Below are 19,328 nucleotides of genomic sequence, written 5' to 3'. Positions count from 1 at the left end.
GATCAAAGACAGTCCCAGGGTCTCTCCCATGTGGTAGGGAGTAGTTTAGGACTGCTCTTGGTCTCATGATTGCCACGGACATTGCTGACTTAAAGGCCCTGTTCCCATACTGTACTGCACTGTACTATGCAGACTTGCAACAAAGCAATTGGAAAATTATCCCCTAACTTGTCTTGCGATGTTATTGTCCTTTGCAATACTGGAATAGATTCAGCTTTGGGCCTAAACTCTGTCCATTTATACCAACTCTGCGTAAAAGTTTATACCAACTCTACTTAAACAAAAATGTTGGAGGAGCAATCAAAATGATTTGGACCAAACGTTTTTTTTTCGCCTGGTGTAAAAGCCGACACTTTCCCCGTTGCCACCTCGAGCCTCCACTCCCTGGGCTGACGGTGTCAGGAGGCAGCCTTTGATGTGGAGGTGGTGTGTGTAAAAGTGTTACTTCACCAGCAGTGAGCACAGAATAAAAGGGGGACAGAGATGCAGCTTTAACTTCAGAAGGATCAGCGACTTTACTGGCAGGTCAGTCAGTGTGTGTGGCAAACAAGCAGCCTGTGTCAGGAGTTAAACGAAAGTATCTACTGCAGAAAGCAAGAATGGAGATGGCGAATCCACAGTGTCAAGAGTTCCTGACGTTCCCAGATGATCTTGCTGGGTTTTCTCAGTGGCAGACGGCCACTGCAGAGATGGACAGTGAAGCTTTATCCTACTGGAATTGTTGGTCTTCTGGATCGGATTCCAGTGGGGTGTCTGACTGGACTCCGTTCAGCTCCGAAACTGACAGCTTCACCGACTCGACCTCCCTCAGTCTCTCTCCAATCTCCTCGGCCGGCTCCTGCAGATTGTCCCCTCCGCTCGCCCCTTGCCCAGCCGCTCGGGAGCTCTACTCGGGCACGGGACCCCCGTCCCCGGGGGATGTCCGAGGGGCAGCCGGCCGGAGGAGCAGGAAGGGCCGGTGCCACTACCCGGGGAAGCAGAGGCAGAGCGCTAGCGAGAGGGAGAAGCTGCGGATGAGGGGCCTGGCCAAAGCCCTCCACAACCTGCGGACCTACCTCCCCCCGTCCGTGGCCCCGGCTGCCCAGAGCCTGACCAAGCTGGAGACCCTGCGGCTGACCATCCGCTACATCGCCCATCTGACGGACGTGCTGGCCCTGGGCGAGCAGATGCCCACGGGGGGCCCACAGGGCTGGTGCCCCAACGACCAGGGACCCCCAGCCCAGTGCCCGGTCTATCTGGGGGACAGTGAGCTGGCAGCCGCCTTCCAGAACATCAGCCACGGGCAGGTAGGTCAACCATCTCATAGAGTCATAGAGTGATACAGTGTGGAAACAGGGCCATTGCCCACACCGGTCCCACCTTCCTGCGCTTGGTCCATATCCCTCCAAACCTGTCCTATCCATCTCCCTGCCTTCAATCCTGGAGGTTTTTACATACAATTACTGACCCAAACTAAACCTCTATCCGTGGTAAACAGGAGCAATGACAGCAGCTGGGGAGATCAGCGATGGGAGGAGGATTAGAAGGTAGATGAAGGGGGAAATGTTTGTACCTAGAGATAGCTAGGTTGGCCAAGATAGCCCGGCCTGCAACTCGTTGTCCAAGAGGGTGTTGAAGTCTAGCGGTAGAGTTGCTGCCTCACAGCGCCAGAGACCCGGGTTCGATCCTGACCACGGGTGCTGTCAGTGCAGAGTTTGTACGTTCTCCCTGTAACCACGGGGATTTTCTCTGCGTGCTCCGGTTTCCTCCCACATTCCAAAGATGTACAGATTTGTAGGTTAATTGGCTTGGTGAAATTAAGTGTGCGGGGATCGCTGGTCAGCGTGGACTCGGTGGGACGAAGGGCCTGTTTCCGTGCTGTATCTCTAAACTAAACTAAACTAAACTGAACTGCAGTCAGGGTCGTGGGGAAGAGACCTGATTGTAAATATATTAATATTGTTAGTATGTAAATATGTAAAGATTGTTAAGATTGGTAATACGTCAGGGCAAGAACAGGGAATGAAACACCACTACAATCCTGTCCCTGATCAATGTTTAGTGATGGTCACCTAGTGTGTGTAGGAAGGAACTGCAGATGCTGGTTTAATCCAAAGATACACACAAAATGCTGGAATAACTCAGCGGGAAGGCAGCATCTCTGGAGCGAAGGAATGGGTGACGCTTCGGGTCGAGACCCTTCTTGGGACTTCTTCTGAAAAAGGGTCTCGACCCCCGAAACGTCACCCATTCCTTCTCTTCAGAGTTGTCACCTAGTATGTATCTGCCCTGAGTGAGGCCAGCGCTGGGTTTAATGTGTTGCCTGCTCCAGTCGAACAGTCTCCCTCTTCAAGCTTCTGCTGAAGGGTGAGCACTAAAATACTGCAACCAGTACTCCTTTTACATAGTAAAATGTCTCAAGATGCTTTACAGGCAGAACTCGTTTTAGTTTTAGTGTTAGAGATACAGCCTGGACTTCAGCCCACCGAGTCCATGCTGACCAGCAATCACCCCGTACACTACTCCTATCCTGCACACTAGGAACAATTTACAAAAGCCAATTAGTCTACAAACCTTTGAAATGTGGGAGGAAACCGACATATAGATTTGTTGGTAAATTGGCTTGGTATGGATGTAAATTGTAAATTTTCTCTAATGTGTGTAGAATAGTGTTAATGTGCGGAGATGGCTGGCCGGTGTGGGGGGGGGGGGGGGGGGGGGGGGGGGGGGGGGGGGGGGGGGTGGAGGGGCCTGTTTTCGTGCTGTATCTCTAAACTAAACTAAAGTAAACTAAACCAGACAGTGCTGGGACTGAAGAAGATTCCAGAGAGAGTGAGGGGTGAGACCACGGGGTAGTTACTAAGGTGTAGTGCAATAATGAATCAGGAGATGGGGTAGATGGGGAAAATGGACACCGCTCTTGAATGAGGTACAATATGAAACACTCTAAGGTCAATACCTCAAGAGAAGAGGGTGAGAAATGTATCAGATCTAAAATGATGTCATCTCTCATTTCTAAACTTTCTCTCATTTTACAGAGCTTCATAGAAGACCTGCAACTGGACTCATGGTTTGCCTGACAACATTCAGCCTGCAAGCCAATTCTTCAGAATGTATTGTAAAAATAATATTAATTTATATATATCCCTCCATTTGTAAATAATCGATACTGAAAATTATTTTAATATTTATGTATTGAACTGTGAGATGTAAAACAATTCTAGTGTGTGATATGCTATGAAAACTCCACTGTTTTGTTGCAAACTATTTTATATTCTTAACTATATTAAAATTTAACAGAAACATATTTTAATGGAATTGTATTGCGTGACATTTATTGAGCGCGTTTATTACTATTAAAACGTAAAGTACATGTGTTCTAACACCAGGATAAGCGCTCACCCAAGAAAGCCAAAAGGGCCTGTCCCACTTGCCGTCATTTGCGCCTCATTTACGCGTCATATGCAAAATAGGTTGACGCGTCGTGATGCGCGACGTCGTGCGCAAATCACGCGTGAGCACAGCCGTCTGATACGTGTGATGTCATTAGAATACCCTGTGGCACGCAGCAACGCATGGTTACGGACTTTGACGCACGGTGACGTAACCATGCGTTACCACGCAAAATTACGTGAGACGTCTGGACGCCAGCGTGCATACCCAATGCGTCAACGTGAGTACACGATACATCATGCAGGAGGCGCGCGAGGATTTTGTTACACTGCAAAATCCTGGAGCACCACCGCATGCGGTCCCACGTCTCACCGTGCGCAATGCGTGCATCACCTACGCGCACCCCACGCGTCATGACACATTGGCGGAACCACCCGCCTCAATACCTGCTCTCACCACCCACGCTACCCAATATCTACTAAATAAAGGAAAGTATGGATGATTAATTCACTCAAACAAATGCTAAACATTCGCATCCAGTCTTGCACTTATCCAAACCCGTCATTATACAATTGTCGAGGCCACGATGGCGCAGCGGTGGAGTTCCTGCCTTACAGCGCCAAAGACCCCAGTTCGATCCCGACTGCGGATGCTGTCTGTACGGAGTTTGCACGTCCTCCACGTGACCGCGTGGGTTTTCTCCGAGATCTTCGGTTTCCACCCACACTGCACAAAACGTACAGGTTTATCGGTTAATTGACTTGGGTTTGTATACTTGGCGTAAGTGCAAATTATCCCTGGTGTGTGTAGGATTGTGTTAATGTGCGGGGATCGCTTGTTGGTGAGGACTCAGTGGACCGAAGGGCCTGTTTCCGCGCTGCATCTCTAAAATAAACCAAAAAATGAAACAAAATGTTACTCACATATAAAAATGGGATACACTTGCAAAGAAATACATTTCCCGCTTGTTATACATTTCCTTTCTGCCCCCAATTTGTCAAAGGAAGGTCAAGGGTGTATGTGCGTTGCACTGAGTAATGCTCTCCAGATGTACCAACATATTCAGGAGCACAGGCATCTAATAAGGGGCAAAGCACCCAACGCATATTGGAGGAACAACACCTCATATTTTGCTTCGGTATGAATATAGATTTATCTAATTTCAAGTAACTCCTGCATTCCCTCCCCTCCCCTCCCCACCCCCCGATTCTACAGGGTCTGAAGAAGGGCCTTGACCCAAAACCTCTCCTATTCCTTTTCTCCAGAGATGCTGCCAGACTCACTGAGTTACTCCATCTTTTTGTTTCTCCCCAGATTCTACCACTAGTCTACACATGAGGGGCAATTTTACAGAGGTCCTTTAATCTACTGACCACATTATTTTTGACATGGTGGCACAGAGGTAGAGGTGCTGCCTTAGAGCGCCAGGGACACGTACATCCAGCAGGGACTAAGGGTGCTGGAAGTACGGAGTTTGTACATTCTCCCCGTGACCTGTGTGGATTTGCACCAGGTGCTCCGACTTTCTCCCACCCTCCAAACACGTACAGGTTTGTAAGCTAATTGACTTTGGTTATTGTACCTAGTGTGTATAGGATAGTGTTAGTGTGTGTGGGAATCGCTGGTCGGTGGGGTAGCGGTGGGCAGAAGGGGCTGTTTTCGCACTGTATCTCTAAACTAAACTAACGTGGGAGGAGGCCGGAGCACCTGGAGGAAACCCATACTGTCACAGCGAGAACTTGCAAACTCCACACAAACAGCCACTAAGGTCAGGTTGAACCCAGGGGTGTGCAATGTTGTCAGACAGTGACTCTACTAGCTGCACCACTGTGCTGCCACAATCGCCATTGCTGAGAGCAAACCATACTAGCCACATCAGAACCGTAGTGGTAAGAGTGGGACCCACGACATAGTGATGACTCACTGGCTTTGCATTGTCTGGGGCAGAGGTGGGGTACTCCCCTCTTGTCTGATTGTGCACGGCCCCAACAACACGCTAGGACAGTGGCAGCACAGTGGCACAGTCGGTAGAGCCACTGCCTCACAGCTCGAGACGCAGGTTCGATCCTGACCTCGGGTGCTCTCTGTGTGGAGTTTGCACGTTCTCCCTGTGACCGCGTGGGTTTCCTCCTGGTGCTCCAGTTTCCTCTCCCACCCCAAAGGTTTTATAAGTTACTAGACGACTCGTGGATCCGTTGGGTCCCCGTTGTGACGCCAGTCAACATGGCGATCTGAAAATGGCGGCGGACTCGGCAACCCTCGCCCAACTGCACAGGTGCGGCTGACGGGCCCGGCTAGTGGGAGCGCAGTTCCGTCCACGGTACAATGTAAATTAAAGTTTATAATGGGAATTACTTTGTAAAATTGAATGAAACTTGCTACTGCACACTGCAGGTGAATGGTGAGTAAGGCACCCCTGAAATTGTCATGTACTATCATGTACTGTTTTGGCTGTATTTCGGAAACATACATACGTACATACAAACATACATACATACATACATACATACATACATACATACATACATACATACATGATACATGATACATACATACATACATACATACATACATACATACATACATACATACATACATACATACATACATACATACATACATATACATATACATACATACATACATACATACATACATACATACATACATACATACATACATACATACATACATACATGATACATACATACATACATACATACATACATACATACATACATACATACATACATACATACATACATACATACATGATGAGACTTTTAGTTATGTAAAAATATTGACCTCTGTAAATTGTCCCTATTGTGTGTAGGTGGTGGATGAGTAAGTGGGATAACATAGATCTAGTTTGAAAGGGTGATCGATGACCAGCATGGTCTTGGTGTGGCCAAAGGGCCTGTTACCATAGATAGACACAAAAACTGGAGTAACTCAGCGGATCAGACAGCATCTCTGGAGAAAAGGAATAGGTGACGTTTCAGGTCGAGACCCTTCAATATGGTCGTGTTTCCATGCTGTATTTCTAAATTTAAAACTATAAAAACGTGATTATATTTTGGTTAGTGTTTTGAGATGCGGACTTCACCGCCATATTCAGCATCTATTACAGGCACAAAATGCTGGAGTAACTCAGCGGGACAGACAGCATCTCTGGAGAGAAGGAATGGGTGACGTTTCAGGTCGAGACCCTTATTCAGACTGAGAGTCAGGGGAGAGGGAAACAAGAGGTATGGAACGGTACAAAGAATTGATTGTATTGATGTACATGTGTAAACCCAAACCTAATCTCTGGAGGGAATGGATAGACAATGTTTTGGGCAGTGGCCCTTCTTCAAACTTCCATCCCCTTGAGAACAAGAAGTATTCCCGAAGTGGACAACTATTGTCTTTGCACTCTATCCAACCTTATGAAGATGATTTATAACTTCATTGGATCTCCTCTCAATAGTTAGCGCTCCAAAGAGAACAATACTTGCAGCTAAAATATAGAAACAAAGAACTTCAGATGCTGGTTTACACCAAAGATAGACACAAAGTGCCGGAGTAACTCAGTGGGTCAGGCAGCATCTCTGGAGAAAAAGGATCGGTGACAGTTCAGGTCGGAACCCTGCTTTTTCAGCTGTCTGAATATGGACCTTAAACCGAAACGTCATCCAACCTTTTTCTCCAGAGATGCTGCCTAGCAAGGGAGTGTGCCTTCTGGCAGAGATGCAGAGAATAAATTAAAAAGAACAGGGCGGCACGGTGGCGCAGCAATAGAGTTGCTGCCTAACAGCACTTACTGCGCCAAAGACCGGGTTCGATACCGACTACGGGTGCCGTCTCTACGGAGTTTGCACGTTCTCCCCGTGACCTGCGTGGGATTTCTCCGAGATCTTTGGGTTTCTCCCAGATTCCAAAGACGTACAGGTTTTTAGGTTCATTGGCTTAGTATAAATGTAAATTGTCCCTAGTATGTGTAGGATAACATGCAGGGATCGCTGATTGGCGCAGATTCGGTGGGCCGGAGGGCCTGTTTCCGCGCTGTATGTCCAAACTAAACAAAATTAAACTAAACTAAACTGAGTGGAGGGTAATTGGGTAATCGGCAACTTAAATGCCACTTTACACACCAGTGTCTTTCAAGCAGTTCGCAGCAAAGATCATAGAGCGGAGCTTTGGTTCACAGCCAGGTGATGTTTACGGAAGAGGCACATAGACCTGATTCAGTTGAAGGTTTGATGGTGTGAATCAGCCTTCAGTAGTTGCTGATTTTCCAGTCGAGTGAATTAAAGGGTTCCTTAGATATGTAAATGAGGCAAAATGGTCCAATTAACATGTGTGTGCGAGGCATCGCATCCCCCTCAGATCAGCCTCTGTTTGCTGTGTTAATTCAATAAAATCGTCCACTTTAAAATTAAGCTGGTGGTGTCTCCACTCAAAGTCTCACCTCCCTGCAGCACAGCAGAAAGCAAGGAACTTGCTTCAGAATTAAAGGGCACTCTCTTAAAAAAAGGAGTTGAGGAGGAACTTCGTTAGTCAGAGGGTAGTTAATCTGTGGAACTCATTGCCACAGAGGGCTGTGGAGGCCAAGTCGGTGGATTTTTCTAAGGTAGAGATAGATAGGTTCTTGATTCAAGATTCAAGATTCAAGAGAATTTATTGCCATGTGTCCCAGATAGGACAATGAAATTCTTGCTTTGCTTCAGCACAACAGAATATAGTAGGCATAAATAAATACAGAACAGATCAGTGTGTCCATATACCATTGAATATATATATACATTCATAAATAAGCAGATAAGGTGCAATGGGCTATTAATGTTCAGAGTTTTGTTTGAGTTGAGTTTAATATTAGAACGGGTGTCAAGGGTTACGGGGTGAAGGCAGGAAAATGGGATTAGGAGGCAGAGATCAGCCATGATTCCATGGCGGAGTAGACTCGATGGGGCCGAATGGCCTAATTCTACACCTAGAACTTGTGAACTTGTGAACACCACCAAAATCGAATCAATCGTAGACAAAAATACTGGAGAAACTCAGCAGGTAAGGCAGCATCCACGGAGCGAAGGAAATAGGCAACGTTTCGTCCCGAAACGTTGCCTATTTCCTTTGCTCCGTGGATACGGCCTCTCCCGCTGAGTTTCTCCAGCATTTTTGTCTACCTTCGATTTTCCAGCATCTACAGTTCCTTCTTAAACATTTTGTCCTTATCCATCAGTGAGTTACTCCAGCATTTTGTGTCTTCTTTCCACGGATGCTTCCTGTCCCGATGAGTTACTCCAGAATTTTGCGTCTATCTAAACCACCGCCTGCAGTTCCTTCCTACACAGTGTCGTGCACTGACTGCTTTTAAAAAAAAACTCAAAAATACTTATTCAAACACTAAAATAGTATTTGCGACACAATAAAACACAACAGAACACACTACCATAGTACAAGACAAAACTAATATACCAAGTAAACCATTATATTGTCCAGGATACACTCAACCCCACGCGATGCCCAACGGTCCCAGAAATCCCCCAGGGTGCCCGTGGACAGTGCGTAGTCCGTCTCCCGTACCACCCGGGCGCGGACATAACCGCCGGCAAAGGGGGCACAGATTGCCTTGTCATCTATGACTGTGCCTTCAGCTGACAAAGCAGCCTTGAAGCTTTATACCGTAATTCCCTCCTCTCCTGTCCCTGTGACCCCTTCCAACTCTTTGAGAACGAGGGGGTACCCAGCGTGGGGAGTGCCGCGCATGGCTGTGGCCTGTAACATGTACTTGAGCCGGTTCACGGACTCTCGCCAGCCGCCCGTCACTTCTGCGGCGAGGAAGAGTCCGTGTTCCATTTCTACATGCAGTGTGTGAGGTTGCAGCCCCTGTTCGACTATCTGAAAGGGGCTGTTCCTCAAGTTTTTGGCTACATTTTAGCCCCACACTCCTGATATTTGGGCACCCGGTACAGAGGGGGGAGGGTTGAGAGGGAGGGGGGGGGGGAGTCTCCCTGTCCGTCTGCTCCTGGGCCTGGCCAAGATGGCAATTCGCGGGTCCAAGCAGCAGGCAGTCGACGGCCGCACTGGGGTTGACCGCCTGCCCCTTTCCAGGCCAACGTCTATGCCCACGTGTCCCCGGAGAGGGAACACTCGCGCGGTGTCTACGGGGGCGCTGGAGGCCTTCCGTGATCGCTGGTTGCCGCGGGGTGTGGAGTGCTTTGTTGATAACGTTGGCGTTATATTAATTTGATGATGGTTTGTTTGTAAAACTGTCAACATAGGCAGTCTTTGATTGTGCTAATTTGTATATTTATATTTATTTTTTTGAATAAAAGTATTTGTATAATAAAATAATTAAAAACAATAAAAGTGTGGGGGGGGGGGGGGCTGCCGAGAACAAAGGGGGAGCATTGGGGACAATGGAGAGCCGGCGTGGAGGGACGGCCGTGAAGGACGGTGGGACAACAAAGGGGGACCTGGTGTGGGGAAGGGGAAGGGGGTTGGGGGGTCAGGGTTTTAGAATCCTCTGCCCAGGGGATAAGCCTGCATTTGTTTGCTTGTCCGGTCATTCCGGTGAAGGCGCTGTGCGCAAGGCAGCCGGCCAACGGTCACTTATCTTGCCCTTGCTGTCTCCTCCCCTTCCTTCACCATCGAGCTGTCTCCTCCCATCCCACCGCCCTCGGTCTCCTCCTCCTCCCTTTTTCCTTCCTTCTTCCCCCCACCCCCCATCAGTCTGAGGAAGGGTTTCTGCCCGAAACGTCGCCTATTTCCTTCGCTCCATAGATGCTGCTGCACCTGCTGAGTTTCTCCAGCACTTTTGTGTACAGTCGCTTATCTTTTTCTTTTTGTTTTCATATTTAATTAAATTTTAATTTTCAACTTTTCCGTGTACCTTGTTGTGCGTTGTGACTGTTGGCAGACCAGTTTACCTCCGGGGATGAATAAAGTTTTATCGTATCGTACAGCATCGTATCGTATTGTACCTTGCGGCTCCCAAAATGGTGACTCTTTACACACTTGTGGCATATGAAACAAAGAATCTCACTGTGACGTAGAAACATAAAAACATAGACAATAGGTGCAGGAGTAGGCCATTCGGCCCTTCGAGCCAGCACCGCCATTCAATATGATCATGGCTGATCATCCAAAATCAGTACCCCGTTCCTGCTTTCTCCCCATATCCCTTCATTCCGTTAACCCTAGGAACTAAATCTAACTCTTGAAAACATCCAATGAATTGGCCTCCACTGCCTTCTGTTGCAGAGAATTCCACAGATTCACATCTCTCTGGGTGAAAACGTTTTTCGTCATGACACAGTGATCATCAGTGTCATTCATTCATTCACCTTAGAGATTTCTGTACTGCTCCAAGTATAGGGTCACAGGGTCATGGAGAGAAGTTTCACGGTTAGGGATACAGGGATATAGAAACTGTCCGTCTGTCCCACCAATTCCACGTCGACCATCAATAACCCTTTTGCACTCGTTCTATCCCATCCACTTTCTATATATGCCAAAATGGTGTTAATTAAAATTAGTGTGAATGGGTGGCCAATGAATGGTGTGGATCGGGATGGGCTGAAGGGACTGATTCCAATCTGTATCTCTAAACTTTTCATATCTTTCTATGACTCTGTGACTCTGTGACCTTCATCCACTTCCTACACACGAGGGGCGATTTACAGAAGGCTTACAGCGCTTGCAGCGCCGGAGACCCGGGTTCGATCCTGACTACGGATGCTGTCTGTACGGAGTTTGTACGTTCTCCCCGTGACCGTGTGGGTTGTCTCCGAGATCTTCGGTTTCCTCCCACATTCCAAAGATGTACAGAGTTTGTAGGTTAATTGGCTTGGTATAATTGTAAATTGTCCGAGTGCGTGTAAGATAGCGTTAATGTGCAGGGATCGCTGGTCGGCGCGGACTCGGTGGGCCGAAGCGTCTGTTTCCGCGCTGTATCCTTAAACTAAAGTAAACTAAACTGAAAGGATTGAGCAGAAGGAAAGTTGCTTAGTAGCTAACGTGTGCTTTTCCCAGTTGGGAATGTTTGCTGGGGGGAAATGGGATTTTGAAGAAGAATCTATACTTTGTATCAAACCTCTGCTGTATCTGTGTCCCATCCCCCTTTTATTACTTTGAAGAAGTTCTGCAACACCTCCTCTCACTGCTCCCCTTTCGTGCTAGCCTTTTTCCCTCTCCAGTTTCCCCGCACCCCACCCCCCCCTCCTCTTTATCTTTGAGTCTGAACAAAAAGTCACCTATTCCTTTTCCCCTGAAATGCTGCCTGAGTTAGTCCAGTATTTTTGTGCCTACGTTTTTCTTGTGTTTGTTTATCATATTATCTGTTGAGTATTGTGCTTACAGACCCACTTTGTGAAATAAAAAATAGCTGTAAGTAAGAAACGTCATTGTTCCGCTTCAGTGCATGTAACAATAAAACACTCTTGGCTCTTAATTCTTAATATGACTTGTGGAATAAAGGGATACACAAGCTGTTCTAACCCAGTGTTCCTTAACTTTATGTCAAACATTCGGGTTATTGCTATGACAACCAAACACAAGCAATCTGTTGAAGGGTCCAGACCTGAAACATCACCTATCCGTTCTCCAGAGGTGCTGTCCAATCTGCACTCCAGCACGCTGCATCTTTCTAACATAATGGAATAAGACTAATTATGCTTAATTAATGATCTTTGCTAAATATGAAATTAGCTTTTAATCCACGCTAAGTGTGAAAATGTTTGACAATCAGCTTTGAAGTAAAAGAAATGATGTAAAAATTAAATTAAAAATCACAATGAACAAAACATCTCCCAGACGTCTGGTTGCCCAATTACTGGAAGGATGCGATGGCTTTGGAATGGGTGCAGCACGGTTTAACAGAATAATGGACACAAAAACTGAAGTAAAGGGCCTGTCCCACGAGCATGCGACTGCATGCGGCAAGCGCGACCTAACCTTGTCGCTTGAGCCCTACGGCCTCGCGGGGCCGGTCCCACTTCGATCGCTGGAGCCGTATGGGAGTCGCATGCTCGTGGGACAGGCCCTTTACTCAGCGGGACAGGCAGCATCCCTGGAGAGAAGGAATGGGTGACGTTTCGGGTCAAGACCCTTCTTCAGACTGATTGGTCTGAAGAAGTCCTCAGTCTAAAGAAGGGGTCTCAACCCGAAATGCTGCCTGTCCTGCAGAGTTATTCCAGCATTTTGTGTCTTTCTTCGATTGTAATCATGTATTGATAGACACAAAATACTGGAGTAACTCAATGGGACAGGCAGCATCTCTGGAGAGAAGGCATGGGGGATGTTATGGGTTGAGACCCTTCTTCAAACTGTCCGCTTTCTACTGACTGGTTAGAACGCAACAAAAGCTTTTCACTGCACCTTGGCGGTATACGTGACAATAAACTAAACTGAAGACAGTTGCTTTGAGACCCACAAAATCTATAAACTTTAGAGGCAGCCTGCGTGCTTTACTACTATTTAGTTCCCAGCTTTACGCCCTCTCACCTACATGTCACCCCAGTCACTTGTTCAAACAGGGTTTATGAATGTGTGAAATGGTCCCAGGCACACGGTGTGAACTCATTACTGGAGAGGTGTGAAATGATACACAACCAGACTTTTTCTGCTTTTTCAGATATTTCCAGCTATTTTTATGTTATTGATGTTTAACACAGACTGTGAACGACACACACACCACAACACACCACAACACACCACAACACACCACAACACACCACAACACACCACAACACACCACAACACACCACAACACACCACGAGACAGCTAATATTACCTAGCAATTTTTTTTAATTTCAGTTTTCCATCATTTTTTCTGACTTCAAAGCTGAAATGTTTACAGATCAAGTGTGGATTCAAAGGTGATTTCATATCGAGCAAAGCGCTAACTGGTCGAGCTGTTGCCTCACAGCGCCAGAGACCTGGGTTCAATCCTGGACCTCAGGTGCTGCTTGTGTAGCACCCTCTCCCTGTGGCCGAGGGGGTTTACTTCGGTTGCTCCGGTTTCCTCCCACATCCCAAAGACATGTGGGTTTGTGGGTTAATTCGCTCTGTAAATTGGCCCTGATGTATAGGGAGTGAATGAGATAACACGGAACTATTGTGAACGATCGGTGTGGAAGGGGCGGTTTCCATACTGTTTCTCTTAAAATTTCCATGTACCTGTCTAAATGTCTTTTAAATGTTATTATAGGGAGGTTGCACGGCAGTCAAGGTCACGACCCGTGACCCGTACTGTTGCCATGCAACGCCTTCTGGAGTACAGGTGGTGGGCCCGTCTTCTTTCCCAGTATCCGGACTCCACGCTGATTGGTTCCACACTCGCGGACCCCGGGCCATCTGTCCCTGCGGCCAGGGGGGGGGGGGGGGTCGGTGGTCGGCGGGGGGTCGGGGGGTTGGGGGTCGGGAGGGTCGGGGGTCGTGGGGTCGGGGTTCAGGTCGGGATGCCAGTGCTGGTCAGTAACTCTGGGTGGGTGGAGGGACCAGACTGTCCCCAACTCTGCTGCAGCTGACGGGGACGTTGCCGGGTTTCCGTCCCCGTGTGTGGGCGCTGCCAGGGGCTGCGGCCCCGCTCCACCCGGCCCCGTGTGTGGGCGCTGCCGACCCACAGCCCGTGACAGCGCGGCCACACAGTGGGAGACGGGGCGGAGGGCGGCCGTGGCCGGACAGCGCTGATCCTGGGGGGAGACTAGGGGCTGTCCCGAGGGATGTGCTTCTTCGGGTGCTTATTCCTTGGTGCTCGGGTTCAGCCCAAAGATTTGGTCAGCATTTGGTTCAGAGCACACAGTCACCCTCCACAATTATTTACAGCGCAAAAATTGACCATTTGCCGTAGTTTAACAGGTAAGAAAGTACGCATTTCGTGAGTTACTAGTATATGCGGGAGGCTGCCATGTCCTCCAGAAGGATTGAGCTGCTCCGTGTGTCACTCCCTTTGACCCGATGACCTTACGTGCAACCCCCCTATGGTCCCTGCCTCAACTGCCTCATTTCATACACCATCACCCTCTCTGGTCCTATTAAATCTTTCCCTCTTACCATTAACATGTTCTCTAGTTCTTGATTTAGCTTTAGTTTTTACTTTTAGAAACAGGCCCTTCGGCCCACCGAGTCCACAACGTCCACCGATCTTCGAGAAATCCCACGCGGCCACGAGGAGAACGTACAAACTCCGTACAGACAGCACCCGTGTTCGGGATCGAACCTGGGTCTCTGGTGCTGCAAGGCAGCAACTCTACTGCCGTGCCACCGTGGCCGTCCTACTCTGGGTAAAAAAGAATCGAGGCATTCACCCTATCTATTCCCCTCATAATTTTATGCAATCTATAAAATCACCCCTCATCCCTCCCACACTCCAAGGAATAAAGCAATTGATTCCTTTTGCCACAATAAAATGTGGGGTGTCACGTAGTTGCTGCTTTACAGCGCCAGAGGCACGGGTTCGATCCTGACTACGGGTGCTGTCTGTACGGAGTTTGCACGTTCTCCCTGTTACCGCATGTGTTTTCTCCGGCTGCTCCGGTTCCCTCCCACATTCCAAAGATGTGCGGGTTTGTTGGTCAATTGGCTTCTGTAAAATAAATTATCCCTTGTGTGTAGGATAGAACTAGTGTGGACGGGTGATTGCTGGTCGGCGTGGACTCGGTGGGCCGAAGGGCCTGTTACCATGCTGTGTCTCTAACGTCTAAAGTCTTAAAAGCTATAATCTCCAAACAACATCTCCAAACCAAACTAAATAAAAACCACACTCGGAAAACCACAAATAAATGCCGCTGCATTGGAAGGCCAGAAAAATGGAAAGCGCCAGTATTGTCAACAATGAAAGCTTTGCAAATCGGATGTTGCTATTTCAATAAAGGAACTGGCCTGCTGCATCACTTCACAGATAGATGCTGTTAGATAAATCTCCCATGTAATCTCTGCGTCTGTCTGTGAGGCCACTTTAATCCTTTCCCCTCACAGGCACAAGGATTTCTCTCGGGAGTTCAGCTTCACACCACCAGTGGCAGCTTGATGTTCAGAGGGCCATTTCCCTGCTGTTGCTCTCACCGTCCCGCCCCCTTGGCACACCGCGGCAGGCAGGCAGGCACACTTCGAATGCTAAGGCCCAGCTGGAAGCCACCCCGTCTGTTTGTTTTCCTTCTGCCATAAAGTGATGGGCTGAGAGGATCTCTGACACTCTTGAGCGAGCTTGTTGTTCCAAAGCACCTCCTGCACGGAGGGGGAGCCCATGTTACCAGCGTCCAGGTGTACTAAGCCCCATGACATTGTCGTGTGGGAAGAAACTGCAGATGCTGGTTTAAACCGAAGATAGATACAAAGAGCTGGAGTAACGCAGCGGGACAGGAAGCATCTAAGATAGGAGCAAAGACGTCCTTCTGCAGTTGTACAGAGCCCTAGTGAGACCACACCTGGAGTATTGTGTGCAGTTTTGGTCCCCTCATTTGAGGAAGGACATTTTTGCTATTGAGGGAGTGCAGCTTTGCAAATCGGATGTTGCTATTTCAATAAAGGAACTGGCCTGCTGCATCACTTCACAGATAGATGCTGTTAGATAAATCTCCCATGTAAGGTTAATTCCCGGGATGGCGGGACTGTCATATGCTGAGAGAATGGAGCAGCTGGGCTTGTACACTCTGGAGTTTAGAAGGATGAGGGGGATCTCATTGAAACATATAAGATTGGTAAGGGCTTGGACACGCTAGAGGCAGGAAACATGTTCCCGATGTTGGGGGAGTCCAGAAACAGGGGCCACAGTTTAAGAATAAGGAGTAAGCCATTTAGAACGGAGACGAGGAAACACTTTTTCTCACAGAGAGTGGTGAGTCTGTGGAATTCTCTGCCTCAGGTGGAGGCAGGTTCTCTGGATGCTTTCAAGAGAGTGCTAGATAGGGCTCTTAAAAATAGCAGAGTCAGGGGATATGGGGAGAAGGCAGGAACAGGGTATTGATTGGGGATGATCAGCCATGATCACATCGAAGGGCCAAATGGCCTACCCTGCACCTATTGTCTATTGTCTATTGTTTATCTCTGGAGAGAAGGAATGGGCGACGTTTCCGGCCGAGAGGTCTGAAGAAGGGTCTCGACCTGAAACGTCACCCATTCCTTCTCTCCAGAGACGCTGCCTGCCCCTTGAGTTACTCCAGCTTTTTGTGCCTATCCCATGACATTGTCAACACAAGCGTGCCTCAATAACTGGTAAAACCAGTTAAACTGCTAAAACCAAAGGGGGCAGCACGGTGGCGCAGCGGTAGAGTTGGTGCCATACAACACCAGGGACCCGGCTTCAATCCCGACCACGAGTCTTGTCTGTACGTTCAACTTGTGACCACACGGGTTTTCCCCGGGTTCTCCGGTTTCCTCCCACACTCATAAGATCATAAGTTCAAGTGATAGGAGCAGAATTAGGCCATTCGGCCCATCAAGACTACTCTGCCATTCAAACATGGCTGATTTATCTCTCCCTCCTAACCCCATTCTCCTGCCTTCTCCCCATAACCCCTGACACCCATACTAATCAATAATCCATCTATCACTCCAAAGACGTACAGGTTTGTAGGTTATGTTCAAGAAGGAACTGCAGATGCTGGAAAATCGAAGTTAGACAAAAGTGCTGGAGAAACTCAGCGGGTGTTGGCAGCATCTATGGAGCAAAGGAAATAGGCAACGTTTTGGGCCCAAATCCTTCTTCAGACTGATGTGGGGGGGGGTGGGGGGGAGAAGAAAGCAAGAGGAGGAGCCAGAGGGCTGAGGGAGAGCTGAAAAGGGGTGGAGACAGTGAAGGACTACCTGAAGTTGGAGAAGTCAATGTTCAAGCCGCTGGGGTGTAAACTGCCCAAGCGGAACATGAGGTGCTGCTCCTCCAATTTCCAGTGGTCTTCACTCTGGCCATGGAGGAGGCCCAGGTCGGAAAGGTCAGATTCGGAATGGGGGTGGGGGGGTTGAGTGCTAAGCCATCGGGAGATCAGGTTGGTTCTTGCGAACCGAGCGGAGGTTTTCGGCGAATCGATCGCCAAGCCTACGCTTGGTCTCACCGATGTAGATCAGCTGACACCTAGAGCAGCGGATGCAATTTATTGCACCACTGCCCAAGGTGTCAGCTGATCTCCATCGGAGAGAACAATGACATTCTTACTTGCAACAGCACAACAGAATATGTAATCATAGTACTCTGTAAATAATGTAATAAATGAAAAAATAATGTAATAAATGAAAATAAAGTTCAGTGGATATGGGTGAACGGGTCCTTTTCATCTGTTTCTATAAGATTTAGTTGTTACGTTTTGTGCACATGACAATAAAACTGCCTTGACTCAATTAATTGGCCTCTGCAAATAGCCCCTGATGTGCAGGGAGTGGATGAGAAAGTTGGATAGGAAAGAATGTGTGTGAACGGGTGATCGATGGTCAGCATGGTCTCACGGACAGTAGAGAGGAGGGGAGGGGGGGGATCTTGAAAATCCAAAGTGTTTCATTCAGTTCACACCTCTCTAGGCTGAAACTCTCTCCCTGTGCTCTGCTTGCCACTCCACCCCACCCCTCCTCTCCTCCCATCTCCGCGCAATTCCTGGTCGTGTTTATGCAAGTGTGAGAAGCTGCCAAGTGTCAAAGTGTAAGGTTGGGAACGAGAGATCCCAAAGAATTATCTGTGTACTCAACTGCCCAGCAAGCATGCCTGAACGCATGTCTATCTTCAGCTTCATCAGTGGATATGAGTGAATAGCAGGCAGTGGCGAGTGGAGTGCCGCAAGGCTCGGTGTTGGGGCTGCAACTGTTTACCATATATATATTATTGATTTGGAAGAGGGAATTAGGAGCAACACCAGCAAGTTTGCAGATGACACAAAGCTGGGTGGCAGTGTGAACTGTGAAGTGGATGTTAGGAGGTTGCAGGGTGACCTGGATAGGTTGAGTGAGTGGGCAGATGCAGAATAATATAGATAAATGTGAGATTATCCACTTTGGTGGCAAAAACAAGGGGGCAAATTATTATCTCAATGGGGTTAGGTTAGGTAAGGGGGAGGTGCAGCGAGGCCTGGGTGTCCTTGTACACCAGTCACTGAAAGTTGGCGTGCAGGTACAGCAGGCAGTGAAGAAAGCTAATGGAATGTTGGCCTTCATAACAAGAGGATTTCAGTATAGGAGTAGAGAGGTTCTTCTGCAGGTTACACAGAAAAGCTGGAGAAACTCAGCGGGTGCAGCAGCATCTATGGAGCGAAGGAAATAGGCAACGTTTCGGGCCGAAACCCTTCTTCAGACTGATCGGGGGTGGGGGTAGGTGGGGACAAGAAAGGGAAAAGGAGGAATAGCCAGAAGGCTGGAGGGTGGGAGGAGACAGCAGGGGAGCTGAGGAAGGGGAGGAGACAGCAAGGACTAACAAAATTGGGAGAATTCGATGTTCATGCCCCGGGGGTGCAAACTCCCCAAACGGAATATGAGGTGCTGTTCCTCCAATTTCCGGTGCTGCTCGCTGTGGCCATGGAGGAGACCCAGGACAGAGAGGTCGGAGGCGGAGTGGGAGGGGGAGTTGAAGTGCTGAGCCACCGGGAGGTCAGCTTGGTTATTGCGGACCGAGCGGAGGTGTTCGGCGAAACGATCGCCCAACCTCCGCTTGGTCTCACCGATATAGATCTGCTGACATCTAGAGCAGCGGACGCAATAGATGAGGTTGGAAGAGATGCAGGTAAACCTCTGTCGCACCTGGAACGATTGCTTGGGTCCTTGAAAGGAGTCGAGGGGGGAGGTAAAGGGACAAGTGTTGCATCTCTTGCGGTTGCAAGGGAAAGTGCCCGGGGAGGGGGTTGACCGAGAGGGAAGGGAAGAATTGACAAGGGAGTTATGGAGGGAGCGGTCTTTGCGGAAGGCAGATATGGGGGGAGATGGGAAGATGTGGCGAGTAGTGGGGTCACGTTGGAGGTGGCGAAACTGACGGAGGATTATTTTTTGTATGTGACGG

The 19,328-nt window shown here is 48.5% G+C and overlaps 1 protein-coding gene across 1 annotated transcript; it reads left to right on the top strand.

The window, feature by feature from the left end:
• The first annotated feature begins 245 nt into the window (after window positions 1–245).
• On the top strand, window positions 246–1,785 carry LOC129712494 (mesoderm posterior protein 2-like). The gene has a single exon (XM_055660958.1). The coding sequence runs from the start codon at window positions 600–602 to the stop codon at window positions 1,317–1,319; it is 720 nt and encodes a 239-aa protein (XP_055516933.1). The 5' UTR covers window positions 246–599; the 3' UTR covers window positions 1,320–1,785.
• Window positions 1,786–19,328: the final 17,543 nt, after the last annotated feature.

This window comes from Leucoraja erinacea, chromosome 33, assembly GCF_028641065.1.
Source record: "Leucoraja erinacea ecotype New England chromosome 33, Leri_hhj_1, whole genome shotgun sequence".
In the NCBI taxonomy this organism is placed as follows: Eukaryota; Metazoa; Chordata; class Chondrichthyes; order Rajiformes; family Rajidae; genus Leucoraja; species Leucoraja erinaceus.
This window is presented reverse-complemented; position numbering and strand designations above follow the sequence as displayed.

What these genes read in the sequence shown, in the direction of transcription:
- LOC129712494 (XM_055660958.1), top strand. Translation starts at nt 600, where the DNA reads ATGGAGATGGCGAATCCACAGTGTCAAGAGTTCCTGACGTTCCCAGAT.